Source organism: Bos indicus, chromosome 19 (assembly GCF_029378745.1).
Source record: "Bos indicus isolate NIAB-ARS_2022 breed Sahiwal x Tharparkar chromosome 19, NIAB-ARS_B.indTharparkar_mat_pri_1.0, whole genome shotgun sequence".
NCBI lineage: Eukaryota > Metazoa > Chordata > Mammalia > Artiodactyla > Bovidae > Bos > Bos indicus.
The window spans coordinates 21,372,466-21,387,918 of record NC_091778.1 but is presented as its reverse complement, the minus strand read 5'-3'; the positions used below and the strand labels follow the sequence as shown (position 1 = coordinate 21,387,918).

The 15,453-nt window shown below is 47.5% G+C and overlaps 1 protein-coding gene across 2 annotated transcripts in view; it reads right to left on the bottom strand.

The window, feature by feature from the left end:
- The window catches only part of SUPT6H (SPT6 homolog, histone chaperone and transcription elongation factor), a 31,234-nt gene that overhangs the window by 8,916 nt on the left and 6,865 nt on the right, over nucleotides 1–15,453 (bottom strand). For both annotated transcript variants that reach the window (XM_019981303.2, XM_070772740.1), the window contains exons 2-27: nucleotides 13,508–13,649; nucleotides 12,556–12,714; nucleotides 12,384–12,460; nucleotides 11,863–12,055; nucleotides 11,557–11,641; nucleotides 10,611–10,884; nucleotides 10,037–10,138; nucleotides 9,661–9,777; nucleotides 9,254–9,343; nucleotides 8,904–9,046; nucleotides 8,084–8,232; nucleotides 7,836–7,934; nucleotides 7,293–7,422; nucleotides 7,057–7,207; nucleotides 6,737–6,891; nucleotides 6,388–6,583; nucleotides 5,777–5,916; nucleotides 5,540–5,657; nucleotides 4,674–4,750; nucleotides 4,295–4,430; nucleotides 3,866–4,003; nucleotides 3,620–3,787; nucleotides 2,868–2,995; nucleotides 1,535–1,742; nucleotides 593–740; nucleotides 14–156 (exon numbers count right to left, since the gene is read on the bottom strand). In XM_019981303.2, the coding sequence (XP_019836862.2) occupies nucleotides 14–156; nucleotides 593–740; nucleotides 1,535–1,742; nucleotides 2,868–2,995; nucleotides 3,620–3,787; nucleotides 3,866–4,003; nucleotides 4,295–4,430; nucleotides 4,674–4,750; nucleotides 5,540–5,657; nucleotides 5,777–5,916; nucleotides 6,388–6,583; nucleotides 6,737–6,891; nucleotides 7,057–7,207; nucleotides 7,293–7,422; nucleotides 7,836–7,934; nucleotides 8,084–8,232; nucleotides 8,904–9,046; nucleotides 9,254–9,343; nucleotides 9,661–9,777; nucleotides 10,037–10,138; nucleotides 10,611–10,884; nucleotides 11,557–11,641; nucleotides 11,863–12,055; nucleotides 12,384–12,460; nucleotides 12,556–12,714; nucleotides 13,508–13,616 (3,633 nt within the window). In that variant the 5' untranslated portion in view covers nucleotides 13,617–13,649. The remainder of the gene's footprint in view (nucleotides 1–13; nucleotides 157–592; nucleotides 741–1,534; nucleotides 1,743–2,867; nucleotides 2,996–3,619; nucleotides 3,788–3,865; nucleotides 4,004–4,294; nucleotides 4,431–4,673; nucleotides 4,751–5,539; nucleotides 5,658–5,776; nucleotides 5,917–6,387; nucleotides 6,584–6,736; nucleotides 6,892–7,056; nucleotides 7,208–7,292; nucleotides 7,423–7,835; nucleotides 7,935–8,083; nucleotides 8,233–8,903; nucleotides 9,047–9,253; nucleotides 9,344–9,660; nucleotides 9,778–10,036; nucleotides 10,139–10,610; nucleotides 10,885–11,556; nucleotides 11,642–11,862; nucleotides 12,056–12,383; nucleotides 12,461–12,555; nucleotides 12,715–13,507; nucleotides 13,650–15,453) is intronic.

Genomic DNA, 15,453 nt, shown 5'->3' with positions numbered 1-15,453 from the left:
CTGTAGCACATACCTCGCTTAGTTCCGGGAAATTGTCTTGCTGACAGAAAGGGCACTGCCACAGCCCCGTCTCATCGTTGCGGATTGCCTGGTCGTAGCTTTCGCCCTGTGGACGCCTATGGGCGATGCCAGTGACGTTGCAGATAATGAGCTTTCCTGCAGGAAGGGGAAAGGAGGAGAAGGAAGGGAAGAGAACGGGGGGCAGGCTGAGAGAACTGGAGAGGTGACTCCTCCCCACCAACTGTTTAGTGACAGAACATCTGTCCTAGAGCATCTCCCCTGATTTCCTTCACATCTTCAAAAAGGGAGATCTTCCCTTCATTTGATGACAGGAAAATGAAGCCACAAGACTGACCCCATGAATACCTCACAAAAGCAGGTTAAAAAGCACGATTTGACCTTGCAACTCGAATTTGACTTCCAGCTTAGGGCTCTACAATCTTTTTAAAAGCTTCCCTGGTCTTTCCCACTCACAGTACAAGCTGGCCTTATTCTGCTGGAATTACAGTCTGACTCGAACATGCACAGTAAACACTATCCCATTACCCCCTCTTCTCCTCCTCCAACTAAAGAAAGCAGACCCAGGATTTACCAATGTAGAAGGTCTCCGGTGTCTCTTTGGTTAACATATTGAAGATTTCCTCTGTGTTGGGGGAGCGGTAGGCTGTCCGGAGGTCCTTATACCGACAGCTCAGCTCCGCTCGGATGTCGTACAGCGTGATGTGTTTGTCACCATAGCCCTGGGGAAGAAGCCCCCATTAAGAGTCTTGCAACTGCTCCCCAACCTGAGCCACCAGGGGTTTCAAAGAAAGGAGCAGCCAGTTGGCTCCTGTCAGGGTTTCTTTTCTTTCCCCACAACATGTACTAAATCAGCTTTTCAAACTATTCCTTAGCCATGGAACACTGTTATACGATAAAAATGCTTCATGGGGACCTCCCTCGTGGTCCAGGGGTTAAGAATCTGCCTGCCGACATGGGGGACACAGGTTCGATTCCTGGTCTGGGAACATTCCACATGTTGCAGGGCAACTAAGCCCTTGCACCACAACTACTGAGCCTGGAGGCCCTAGAGCCTGTACTCCGCAACAAAAGAAGTCACCACAATGAGAAGCCTGTGCACCAGCATTAGAGTTGCGCCCACTCGCCACAAGTCGTCCCAACTCAAGAAAGCCTAAGCATAGCAATGAAGACCCAAAGTGCAGCCAAAAAAAATCCCCCCAAACCCCTCATGGAATCACAATGTGTGAAACAGATGCAAAACTGCACAGTTGGAGAGGAGTTAAGAGGTCCCAGAAGGAAACTACTACCCCCCCATCCCAGCTCCCCCAAAACATGCCCCCCACAATGACTACAGCAGTCTCTGAGACGTCCTTTGCTCCTTAATAAGCAGACTGAAAATCTCCTTGAGTAAACCCAGTACTGCATGGGGAGGGAGAGGATCAAGTCTCTCACACTAAAAGTACTGGGGCTTCTCTGAGGATGTGCTGCCTGAGTCTCTTCTCGTCTAGGCCAGGCCTTCCACTCTGTCACCCACCTGCCTCTCTAGTTCTTCTGCAAAGGCATCAAGGTCCAGGTCCTTGAGTCGCTCTGGGTTTTCCAAGATTTCTTCAAGGGCCCCCGCAGGGTTGGCATCCTCAGCTGACTCATCGTATTCCAGAGCATCCACCGCCATTTTCCTGGCCCACTCATAAGTCTCAGGGTGAACTCGGGAACCATCAAGGACTTCAATATATGAGTCAGTGCTGAAGGAGAGGCAGAAGAGGAGCAGGATATATAACAAAAAGCTTCTAGTAACAACCCAGATGTCCACCAATGGGGAACTGGTTAAATAAATTAGGGTACCTCCATACAATGGAATACTATACATCCATTACAAAGAATGAGGTAGGTCTGTGTGTGCTGACATGAAAGATGGCCACGATATATTGATAACGTGAAAAATGCACTGCAAAACACTATGAACCGTATGATCCCATTTTTGTAGTAAATGGGTAGTTAGTAAATGCATAGCAAAAATAAAATTTAGAAAAGTTGTAGTATACATCAACTTGTTATGGCAGTTATCTCTGGGGGGTGGGATTATGGGGGACTTCCACTTTCTGCATAATATTTCTATATGTTATTGAATTTTATATGATGAAATTATATATAAAAGTCTTATAAATAAAACAAGAAGGGGGAAGAAGACCTTTGAGAATTTGCTGACAGCTACTTTCCCCCATAAAGCCTTCCCAGGCTGGTCTTGCCCGTGCACTCACATGGACCTATGTTATTCGTGGAGTGTTACAGCAAAGCTGGGTGGAAAATGAAGTTTTAGAACTTGAAGCCTATTTCCCCACTGATTTCCATTACTGAATGAGGAGCTATGTGCCCGTGGAAAAGATCCTCCAAAGACTGAGTTGATAACTTCTGGAGAGGAAGAGGTCAATAGTGAAGTCCAAAGTCCAAGTGAATAGAGAACTTTCTCTCAATAACATTATCTCAGAACATAGCAAATCTCTCTCCCCCTTTCTTATCTCCTCAGACCCCCACACTCCTCTTCCAATGCCCCAACTATTCCCACCCTTATTGAGCCACAAAAAATCACAACAGCAGAACAAGTTTGTGTTTACTGAACCAAGTCTTATGTTTTCTGTCCTCAATTGATAAACTAAGTTGGTTCTTTTGATGTTTCCCTCACAGAAAAGCTTCACATAATTGAACTGATCTTTTCCATAGGTCAGAGGCTCTTGACTAAATAAAGATTCTTGGCTTTAAAACGTTTCCTAATTTAAATAGTCTGTGGCCCTTTGACAGCCCTAATCCCCGAACCCCCAAAGCAAAGCCCAAGAGAACTCCTCTTGGCCCACCCAGGCAGAGGGCATCACCTGTCCCCCAGGGAGGCAGTGTCAATCTTGAGGAAGCCAGCGCAATTCATGAAGACTTTGGGACCCATGTGGCACATGGTGACCAGCTGAGTCCGGCTCTCGAGCCTGGTGTTGTTCTGTTTCAGAATCTGGAAGAGAAGCCTGGAGTGAGCAGGAGCAGTAGATAGGCCCCACCTCCTGGTCTGTTTCCAGGTCTCTGGGAAACCTTCCACAATGGGAAGCTGCCCCAGCACCCCGACAGCTAACTGAGCACTGAGCAGTTAGCACAACATACTGACTGCTACTAAAAAAATTATCTTAAAGAACTACACTGTGCCGAGCAAAGACAATACACAGCTAATGCACAGCTTCAAAGCTGATGTAAAATATACACTCAAGTACCCATCCCACATCAAGAAAAAAATTACCACAAATACTCTTGAGGGTTGCTACATGCCCCTCTCTGTACGGAAATCCTTTCTTTCCTCCGGGGGAAGAAAAGCCCACTATCCCAAGGTCTGTGTCTAGCATACTCTCGCCTTCCTCTAAATCATGGCTTAGGCTCTTTTCCGTGAGCCACCAGAATGCGGTAGCGACGACCAGGACTGCGGCCACCAAGGCTGGAGTCTGGCCCTGACTCTCACTAGCTGGATGACTCCAGGCGAGTGCCTTTACCTCTCTGACCCTGTCCTTTTGGTCAAACCACGCTGGGAAAGTAAAGGGTCAATGAAATAAGAACTTTCCTTTTTTTTCCTGATTCAACCCGATCCTACCTTCAGGAGATGGGTCCCTTTGCGAGGTCCTAAGCCACAGACATACTGAATCAAGGCCTGGCTGTAGGGGTGGGCAAGGGCACGGTTGACATCAACTCCAACCTCATTGACTCGGTTGATGAATTCACAGTACAGGGCGTTGAGCAGCTCTTCTTTCACCACATGCTCCTGTCAACACACAGTAGGCAGGGATAAGGTTACTGTGCCACTCTGTCCACCTGGGCCTACTTGTCAAATCCTACTCACCTGCAATGGGTGAAACTTGAGGCATAGGATGTCTTCATCCGAGCTGCACACCTGGGCAAACTCAATCAGAGGGTCCTGGATGCGCCGGGCCAGGGAGACAGCCTGTCTCAGCACAGGAGGGTAATCCCGGAACTCTGCCTAAGGTCAGATGAGGGTCAGCAGGGCCACAAAGTCCCCTCAGCTCTAACAGTCAGAGGAAATCCAAACCGCCTGGCTTGATGTCATGTTCTCTTCTCTGGGACCATTTTTCCTGGGACCAATTTAATCTCTGGGGCTCCCAACCTGAACTATGACTGGCACGATGGGAGATTTTCTGCAGAGGTTAGAGAACAGGTGCAATCCTGCGGCCCTGACAATCTTTGCTTCCCTATCTCCCCGGGGCTGAGAGTTCTTGCCTGTGTGAAGCCTAAGCGTGGGCTCCCGCCTTACCTCTGATTTCTTGCTGTTCATATAGAGGATGGCCAACTCGTTGTCAATCAGCTCCACCCCAATAGAGGACAGCTGCTGACCCTGGTCCAGCTCATGCACGATGCGCTTCACATCCTCAATCAACATCTGGGCATCCCTGGAGGAAGGAGGGGTGCTGCTCAGGGATATTTCTGGATAGTTTCTCAGAGATGAACCATCTCAGGGCTGGGAGCAGGGGAGAGAGCTTTGAAGACAAAGGGGTACAATATTCCAGGGATACCCCCTGGAAGTGGGGGTACCATGTGTTATCAAGGCTCTTCACAGGCACAGAGCAGGTTCAACAATAAAGGATGAGTGGCTTTAGCCAGGCCTGGCCCAATCGCCTGGTGCCCCTCCCTACCTGTTCTCTCCGGCAACTGTCACCACGTGAGGCTTTTTGTTCAGAAGGAATTTCTTCAGAGTTTCAATGTCTTGAGCCTGGAGTGAAACAAAATTGGAGCTAAATGGCTGAGGACAGGGGAGATTTCTAACGCTTTTCTCTCCGTAAGTAGCTTGAGACCTTACAAGACCAGAGAACAATGATGCGTCATGCATTGTCTAACTGGAACACAAAACAAGGTGACTAGGAGCTCTAGTTGAAAATTAAACATCTGTTAATCTTTCCTATGATTACTGTATATCTGGCTTACACGTGAGCTGTGGTTAACATACTCAGGTCTTTCTTTTAACACGAACCACTGCCTGGCAGTCAAGACTATTCTGATCTCCACTTTAAGGTTTTTTTTTTTCTTTTTTAAAAGAGTTCTTTGCTGAAAATTATGTTTTAGAATGGAACTCTTGTCAATAAAATGGAAAGATACTGTTATGTTAAAAAAAAAATCAGAAGGATACACATGAGATGAATTTAAATTTCTCCTTCCATGGAAGAAACACAAATGCTGAAAGCAGGGAAAAGGTTGGCTTAATGCCTCAGTGGCTTTCAGCTCCTGGAACAAGCTGACCCAGATGCGGTAAGAACAGAGGCAGTAATGGCAGCTCCCAGAAGCACAAGGCCTAGGAACTGGCTTCAAGTCAAGAAGCCAGTTCTGTTTCAGATCTTGAGTGCCATCTACTGCCTATGAAAGGAGACTTATCCCAGGACTTAAGAGGATAGTTCACAGGTCAGAGATCTTGCATGAGATATTGCGTAGACCATGAGTGCATATCCCCACTGAATGACAAGACATGTTGAAGATGTACTCTTGATAACCAGTCCCAGACACCTGCCTTCTTCTCCCGCTCTTCCTCTCTCCATGCAGTTCGCCGTTTGGTAAAATGAGGCAGCCGGAGGAAGTCTGTCACTTCCCCTTCACCATTGACCAAGGCGCAGAACACAGGGTGATCTCTGCCAGCCCGAAAGAAAAAGAACCATGTGATAATCAGGTCTATAAGAATGAGTAAGAGAAGAACAAGATTAGGGAGACAGGTAAGGGGTGATGCCAGGCATGCAGAACAGGAAGTTACCTGGCAGAGGAGAAAGCAATGCCTAGGACCCGGATGCCCTTCCCTTGGTTCTCATCCATAAAGTCGTCGTCTTCTTCTACTTGTTGATCTGGCCGGTAGGGCGCCACCCTCAACCAGTTGTAGAGCTTTCGACTACAGGCCTGGGGAGGAGACACACCAGTCACTATGGCTGTCGGGCTCGCCAAGTGTTACAGAAACAGGGGCAGACACATATTTGCAAAGATCATATTTATACTTGCACGTGTTTCTAGCCCTTGGCAGGCTTACAACCTGAAGGCACACCTTGTTCTTAACAATAGGAGAGTACAGAGGCCAGTCACATACACGAAGAATGTGTACAGGGTCGGGGAGGGAAGGAAGAGGCTCTTCAAGGGAGGTCTTAAGAGTGACCCATGACCTTGTGTGCACTCCCTCTCAGGTTATGCCCGGGGGGTTTCCGTTAGCTACAGAATAGCTATTAAGGGGTGCCTTCATTTTCAGCTCTAGCCTGGGGAAATTACATGACTGAAGGTTGTGCTGCTCGCCTGGCATGCTGCAGTCCATGGGGTCGCAAAGAGTTGGACACAACTCAGTGACTGAACTGAACTGAAAAGTCGAGTCCCTGTCCTCACCTTTATGACGTATTCTTTGGCTTCGGCCAGCAGCTTGTTCTTGAGCTCTTTGGCCATCTGCACATACAGGAACTGCTGTAGAGCTCGCTCGATGGCCATTGTGCGCTGCCGGTTCCACTCCTGCACCTGATGGCTGAACTCATCTCGGTAGTAAAATTGTTTGATTTCTTCAAAATACGTCTGGTCACTGCCATAGCTGAGGAGATATAACAGGGTATCAGGAACAGCGAAGAGGTGGTGCCTGAATGCCCTTGAACACTGAGTGAGCCAGAGACAATGGTGACCCCTCCCTCCAACAGACTCCAGACCAGGCTTTCCCAAAATAACCCCAGGCTAGAGCTCTGCTTACCCTTCCACTCCCTTCATATCGATGCTGATATCAATGGTGAGCAGCCCTTCATCTTCAGCCAGGCAGATCTTGAGGAACTGGTCATCTCTCAGTTCCTTAACAGGCTTGTTCTTTAAGTACTTGAAGGAGTAAGCATAGTGGGCCTCATCCACATCCTGCACAACAAGAGGGAACCATCAGTCAACAGAAAGACTGGGCTGGACCCTGGGAAAGGCCAGCCTCTGCACTCAGGCAGACAGCTCAGCTAAGCGTGAAGGCAAGAAACTCAGTTCAAACAGAGCTGGACTGTAAGCTGGATCAAAGCCCTTCAACTGGCTTACCTTTCTACCTTTCTTAGTGGGGCTTATATTGAGCTTGGCCCTCTCCTGGAAAGTCTGCCTCAGCACCTGCCGGACGAGGGGCTCTCGGGCAATCTGCAGGGCTACCATGTAGCGGGCACCTTCCAGCACGGCTTCCGGGGTAGGGAACTGGCTGCAGGGAAAATGGAGGTGCTGCAGGATGAGGACACCTTTGCCCGTAGGTTCCTCCTCTCACCAGCCAGCTACTGCAAGCCCACCTGCAAACATAATCCTTCGCCAGCTCCAAGGGCTCTGCTGGAAACTGCTCTGTCTCATGCCGCTGGTAGCTATCCCGGAGGTTTTCCCCAAATTGCTCAGGAGTAAGCCCAAACTTTTTGGCCAGGCCGTCTAAAGCAAATCAGGAGAGATAAAGGTAAGCCAACAGCAGGACTGAATAACTTCTTGGTTTTCAGTCTAAAACTGCAAATTCTGGGCAGTAAATTTAAAAAGGATCACCAATGAGCAGGAGCAAGATGCCTCACAATGAACAATGAAAATGCTGGCTTTAAACAGAAGCAGAAGAAATAGAAATTTTCTGTGGAAATTAGTTTAGCAAAAGAATTTCCCAAAGATAGGATGAACTCTGATCATGTGTTTCCCACTCCTTCAGGAATTACAGGGAAAGCTGGACCATTCCTGTGGCATGGATTTGGGTTATGGGAGCAAGTGTTAGAAGTGGACTGGTGATTCACTCAGCTGTCCTTTAAGTCCTCATCCTACCTTCCGCTGACTATCGGGGAACTTATACAATTAGATTTTACCTAGCCCGGCGCTCTGGCAGATGGTGTACATGTCTCGGCGAGAAGCCTGCTTGAGCTCTGGCCCTCTCTGCTCTTCATCTTCTGCCTCCTCACCATCACCTGGGGAGAAAACATGAGTTACTCTTCTGGCTTCCAGTTACTTCCAAGGATCTGACACATGGAGAAAAGCTCCAAAGTGTAATGAGTCAAAGGCATCCTTGGAAAGGCCATGGCCACCAAGCCTCTGGGTTTTCTTTTTCAACACTCACCTTCCTCATCTCCCTCTTCCCTTACACGCTTTAGCTTCTTGCGGCTGGCCTTGGCGGCATTCTGCATCTTAGGAATGTCACGACCATAATAGAGCAGGAAATGATTGTAGACATCTTTCAGTTCATCCATTGATTGAACATCCTTGAGCCTGGAGGGAAGGGACATAAGACCTCAATTTTGTCATGGAGGAAGGGTATACCCCGGGTTTGCTACAAGAGGTACAATTTCCATGTGGCAAGATCCCAACTAGGATGGATGCCTGTGTACTCCAATTATCAGGGACACACAATGGCCCTAAACCATGACTTAACTGCAATCAAGGTACTTTCAAGAAGGAATATGTCCAATAATTGGTGGTTGTTACAAATGGCAACAAAAAGAAAGAGACAGATGAGGAAGCATGTCTCCAGTTCAGAGTCCTTGAGACAGTCTTTGTCCTTCCTTCCCGGGTTCATGCCACTGGCCATTAACATCACCTGCTTCTCTCCCACAACCCTCTCTAATTCCAGGCTCACCAAGCCACTTTCGGGCTGTAGTTTGGTTTCCCATGTGGCTTTTCATACAGGTAACATAAATAAGCAAACATGACTATCTGATCCTCTTAACCTTTTATACCAATATGGGTAAGTAACAGGAATTTGCCTGTCAAAAAGAGCACTTCTGGTGTGTTGTCAAGTTGGCTTTCTAAGCGATAGGTGCCCTGCTGCGAATTTTACAAGATTACGCTTCTCTGGACGGTAGGTGGGTGGGGCAGGGGCGGGGTACACCTGCCTTTGGCGTGAGGGCTCCCTCTAAAGGAATAAAACCCGCATATGCTACCTCTCCATGTCCGTGGTGTCCAGAGCCCGGATGCCATCAGCAAGGGGCTTGTCAGGATCAGCAGAGATTTGCTCGTACTGATAAGCCTGCATCTTCTCAAACAGCCGTGTTAGGTTCTCCTTACGAATCCTCAGCTGGGTCCACTAGGACAAGGCAGGGCAGGGGTAAGGGCTGGTATTTAGCTTTGGAGACCCAAGGCCAGGCAGTTCCTTACCCGAGTCCATGGGGGAAGCCTGACAGGCCTGGGGGTTTGGGACATCACCTGGGCCGTGCGGGACAACGTGGGCCCCAGTAGTAGCAATGCCTAGTGCAGCCCTCAGAGCTCTGAGGGACACGGATCCCTACGTTACCTTTTCATCCCACTGCCACACCCTCCACAGGTCGTTGATATGCAACTCAGGCTCCACATACTCCTTCCGGTAGAAAGCAATGAAAGGCACCTAGCGGGGCAAAGAGATGGGCAGTCAGCCAGAGAGGAAAGATCTGCAAGGAAGCCCTCTGCTAGAGGGATAAACAGCTCCATGAAATTCAGCACTGGGAACCCTGGCTCACCCAGGGCACATGCTTGTCCTGCCATGGGGGAACATAATGCTGCAGAAAGGATAGGGGTTTCTTTTGATCACTTGAGTCCTCACATTTCTGGGTCAAGGGACCACTGCTGAGGACAGGAGGTGGCGGGGGGTCCCTACCTAACCAACTTTTCCCTCACCCCTAGCTGACGTTCTTACCACTGGACCACTAAAGCCTGAGGTGCTACCTCAAAATGCTGATTTCGCATGAAGCCCAGGGCCTCTTTAATCTTCTGAATTGTGCTGGGCCCTTTTCGACTGAAGCTGCTGGTTGGCTGCCCTCGGTCTAGGTAATCACAGCTTTCCTACAGTTGGAAGAAAAGAGAAAGAGCAACAACACCATTACTTGCTTTGTCTTGCTTTGTCTCACCACATAGAAAACTGCTTCTTGTCACAGGATGACCTTCTCAGAGTAAGTCTAGAAAAATCTCCTCATATACCCGTACACACATGCTGTTCTGTGGGAGACCCACAGATGTTTGGGGCAAGGGAGAAGCAGCTACTCATCCTGATGAGGTGACTTCTGGTTCGTGTCAAAACATAGGCTCTTTTTTAGGGGGGTACCTGCAGAGAAATGGTTGGTGTAGCAAAGGCATTCCTGTAGATCCAGTCCGCCTCTTCTTCCAGTTCATCATCTTCAGCCCCCTTGACAGGGATGGAACGGAGCTGCAGGGGATAACACAGGCGCATGAGACTGATTTTATCTTGTATCTCGTGCAGCAAAAACACGCACTTCTGGATAAAAATATGTGCTCCAGAGGCACATGTTTTCAGTACCTGGAAAAGTATTGTCTGGCAAGAAGTACGCATGTCGTATATTTGCTAAACAGAGAGAGCCATTTCAAGAACCCTAAGACACATCAGAGTCTATGTTGAGCCAGACTTCCTATACCCCTGGTCAGATTGGGGTTCAAAGCCAAGTTCCTATATATCATTTTTGTTTTTTTTGGCTGCGCCACCCTGACTAGGGATTGAACTCGTGCCCCTTGCAGTGGAAGTATGGAGTCTTCGCCATTGGACTGCCAGGAAAGCCCCCCTATAAACTACTGTTAGATTGATCTCTGCTATAACCCTTGTACCAAGGTGACTCGGGCCAGTTGATGACAGTTCAGCAGGACAGAGGCTGCTGCTTCCTTACCTGGAACCTCTCAGGCAAGTCAGTGGCTCGGATTTCATTGTCCTGATCGGTGAGGTGGCTGCTTTCCAGCTCACTGGGCTCATACATCTCGAAGATGCTCCTGCGGCTCACACGTTTCTTGGTGGTCTTCTTGGGGCGCACTCGGATCTCGCCCTCAGCCTCGTCGTCCTCATACTCGTACTCTTCCTCCAGCTCTTCGTCGTACTCATTGTATTTCTCAAATTCGTCGTAGTCAAAGTCCACACCAAAAATCTCCTGGGCTTCCTGCAGAGCCCTGCAGGTGAGAGCGAAAGGCAGTTGGCCCAGGTTCTGGTGAGAGGAGACAGATGCGGCCCCTGCAGAGATCTTTTACCTGCCCCGAGGGAACTAGAAAGGCTGAGGGAAATCTAAACAAAAACAGCATATTCACCACGGAATAAAGGCTTAGCTGGTAGCTATTTCTGGGGAAACTCTCATTTACTGAGATGAAAACCCATCTTTGGCACATGTCCGTGACCAGGATCAAAAAGTAACAGGACAAGTTTAAAAATAAAATTTAAAAAAAAAAAAAAGTAACAGGACAGATGAGTTCATATCATGTTCAGTGGATCCATCCTTTGCTAAGATGTTAGAGTATTCTCTCAGAGCAAAGAATTTCCTGACAAAATTATACTTAGAAGACTGATACATAAACAAGTGAACGCACAGCTGCAGATGTTAGAGAAAGGCTGGGTCTTTGCTGATGTGTGCCGCCCCCTTCACCCCGCCCCGGCACTAGGATGCAGAGAGAGCTTTCAGGGCTTCGAGGTGCAGTCTGACGTCACTGTCTGGTGAAGGTTATCAGAGGCAGGAGGCAAAGTGGCTGAGAGCTGACTGTTCTATCTTTGGCCAAGGCCTCTGCCCTCTTCCTTCCTGCCTGGGTCCACTTAGATGCCCTTATGACCACCTTGCCCCAGACTCCACTCACGCATCAGTGTATCCAGGAAGCTTTTTCCGCCACTTAGGTTTTTTCAGAGGTTGTCCATCATCGTCCACGATAAAGTCGTCAATGTCTAGGTAGGGAAGGGAGGGATTAGTGCCCAAAGGCAGGACTGAATGGCTTTAGTTCCTACTATATGAGTGGCCAGTGAAGAGAAGAGAGCCTTTGGAAAGGAACTCCTTTCTGTCAAATGCTGGAGGCCAGTAGCTGAAAAGTGATTTCCCGTCCCATTCCTCAGGGCAGGAAATCCCAACCCCCTGCCCCAAACTGGCTTCCCTACCTGATGGTACATACCTGACTCTTCATCATCTTCCTCTTCCTCTTCTGGAGGAGCCATGTGGGCCTCCACGGCCTCCTGCCCTTCTTCCCCCTCTCCATCCTGAAAGATCTCCTCTGCGATAGCTTCTTTTTCATGTTCCTCCTTGCCATATTCCTCCTCCTCGTCGTCCTCATCATCTGAGACTTTTTTGACACGTCGGTATTTTTGCTAAGGGGTAGAAAGTCTGCCTGGTCAGGGTCTGAGGGAACTGGCATAACGATGCCTGCCCTCCAATTTCACTTCTATTTTCCCACCACAGTTACAGTGACGAGGGAAATGGGAAAGAATGTCACATCAAGTGATGCCCCAAGGCCCACTCCTGAAACTCTGACAGGCACCCAGAACTGGGCTCCACGGCACCACGATGCTGAGCCACTTTCTCCTTGCTGAAGTTCCCCAGATGGTTCTGGATGTGCCTCCCACCACCTCCCAGGGCCACTGAACTTCAAGGGCTTCTTCCTTCATCCTCAAGGACAGAGACAAAAAAGGCACTTACTCCTCTTTTGACTTTGACACCCAAATTCTCCTCAATGAGATCAAAATCATCATCCTCCAGGCGGTCGTCAAAAGATGCTAGAGAAAACAAAATGTTGCTGGTTGTGACCGGGAGGCCCCTCCTCCACTGGCTTCCACCCCAGCCTCACTTGATCTGGGGAGGGGCTACTCACTGCGTTTTCTCTTCTTGTGGCTAACTTCGTCTTCCGAATCTCCGGAGTCACTACCCTCATCCTCCTCCCCTTCCTCTTCATCGTCATCATCATTGATAAAGCCTTTCAGGTTTCCTTGTTCATCCTGATCATCCAGGTTCTCCTCCTCCTCCTCCTCATCTGGAAAACATGCATGTTTGAGGCAAGCAGTTTGGGAAACAGGCTGGCGCTGGGGCAGGACCACCTGCTTAACTGTTATTTCTTATCTGCTTTGAACCAGATGACCTGGATGCCATGTTAACTCTTCTGCCTCATCCAATCCAAAGGCGAAAAACATGACCACTGGCTCAGAGCAGTAGCCTCTGGAAAGGAAACTCTTGTCTACATTCACTATCTGTCTTTCGGCAAGATGAGCTTCCTAATTACTCTGGTCGGTCAAAATCTTGACTAGGGGTTTTACAGCCACCAATAACTTTGGTTTCTTCTCAGTTTATAAACTCTGTAGCTATATTCCTTCTCTCATCTGTAAAGCTTTTGATAAAGCTTCCATTTTCCTTACTGTCTCTAAAGTTGTTTTCTACTTTAGAGTAGTTGGTTCTACTCTGCTAATGATCCTAATGGTTGGGTTTCAACAGAAAAATTGGAAACTGGGTGCATAAATACCAACACTGCTAGGTCTCTAAAAGAGAAACATCCCCTGTGTATTTCTTAGTTTACTGGCTGTCCCATCCCACTAATGTAAGCTCCATGACAGTCAGGTCTTTATTTTGTATTCCTAGTTCTAGGCACAGTGCCTGGCATACAGCAGACAGATAATTAGTAAATATTTTCTATGAATGACTGAAAATTACTCAAGCTGGTACCTCTCATGTGTGACAACTTCTGTGCTCAGCCTGAGCCTCTCATCAGCAAGAATCCAACTATCCAAAGCTTAGCAATAGTGGGGAGAAGCTTGAGGCTGGGGCTTCCTCACCGTCATCCTCCTCTTCTACAAATTTCTTGTTGACCCGGGGCACCACCTCGCCTTCATCATTGTACTCTTCCTCAGACTCCTCAGCCTCGCTTTCCACAAAATCAGACATTGTTGCAGCTTCTCACGGCCTGCCTGAAGGAGACTAGGGAAGAAAGGGAGATGGGGATAAAAAATGAGAGAGAGGACTCTTAAACATTTCCACAAACAGCCTTCAGCTATGTGTCACTGCTCTGTCCAATCATTACCATCTGGGAGGAGCGAGTAAGAATAAGATGGCTCCACCTCTTCTATTATCCATTTCTCTCACCACTGCCCCTCTCATGTGTACCTTTAAAAAGCAATTATACTGGACATCTCTGTAAATACCACATGGCTTGTCCAAAGAGGTTTATCTCACTTACCATTTTGGGATAGAAATGGGCAGATGAAGAAAGAAATTAATGCAGGAATAATTACATAGGTAGGGATACAGTAGTAGTGAGATTATATGACTCACTCGTAAGTCTGGCAAACAATAATTAAATTCCAACTTAATGATAGGAACTATAGCTGAGCTACTGGCAGAGTCAAAAAGAAAATCTTTTTCAACAGATTAAACATCATTTCATGAACCTGAGTCCACTTGTGTGAGTACTGGTCGGGAGCATGTGGGTAGAAAAGGGGCCTCTTCAGAAACATTAGGACCACAACTCTGTTGTGAGCATTTACCTCCCCAGCAAAACAAACAAACCAAAAAACACTTTGAAAGAGACTTCCACGGCCTACAAATTAAATGCAACACGGTTAAATACAAACATCGCTGGGCTTAAGAGTAGAAATCAAATCCTGGTCCCATCGTCTACTAGGTCTTAAAGGTAAGCATATTACTGAATGTGCTTGAATATCAATGTCTTCATTTGAAAAAAGGCAACAGCACTACCTACCATGCAGGGTAGTTGCGAATACGACATAATAGGGGAAAGAGTCTAGTTCACTATTTAAAAAATGTTAACTGGATCCTAGGCCTAAATTTCCAGCATTCTATAATTCAGTACCAACCAATCTCAACTTTCTCTTCTACCTCCCTGATGTTAGATGCATCCAAAAACCTAGAAATGGCAGTGGAGAACCACAGAACCATGACATGGAGTTCCCTGGGCTTTAAAACGCAGCATACATCACACAAATCAGAGCATCAAAATTCCATTCTGGAATCCTGAAGCTGGCTGCTCTTCCACTCAGCACCACTCCTCATGCTGTCCTGAATTATGGTCCACTGTCTATGTCCATTTTTTCCACTTAGACTACAAGCTTCTGCAAGTCAGAGACAATATCCAATTAAAGGACTAAAAAAAAAAAATCACAAAAACATAAACAGCAATGTAAGAGGCATTACACCGCATTTTTATTCTGTAGCAGATAAGCTGTATCCCACTAGGTGCTCTATACAGAACAGAAACTGCTAAGTATCTGCTAAATAGATTACTAATTCATGTCTTCCCAGTTAAAGATGGCAGTGGGCCTGGAGAGGGAGGACGGTGGCTAATGGCTATCTCAAGTGGTCTAAGCTCTAGAAGGAGCCTTAAGTGCTATGGCTCTAATTCTCCTGAAAATTACCCTTACTGATATCAACTGATACCATAACCAAGTAAAGATGAACTGAACTCAAGAAAACAAAACTGAAGGTACAAGTTGTGGTGGAAAGGGAGAATCAATGAGAACGGTCTTATGTTCAATTTTAGACTGAAGTTTCAGATGCCATTCTTTTTAAACTGTACTGAATGTCTACCAAGTAGAAACACTCTGCTAGGAGCTGGGAATTTGAAGAGAAATAGGATTCAATGTTCCCAAGAAGTTGACTTCTAGTAGAGAGCCAAAAAGGACCATAAAGGGACTTCCCTGGTGGTCCAGCGGTTAAGAATCTGCCTGCCAATGCAAGGGACACAAGTTCGAGCCCTGGGCAGGGA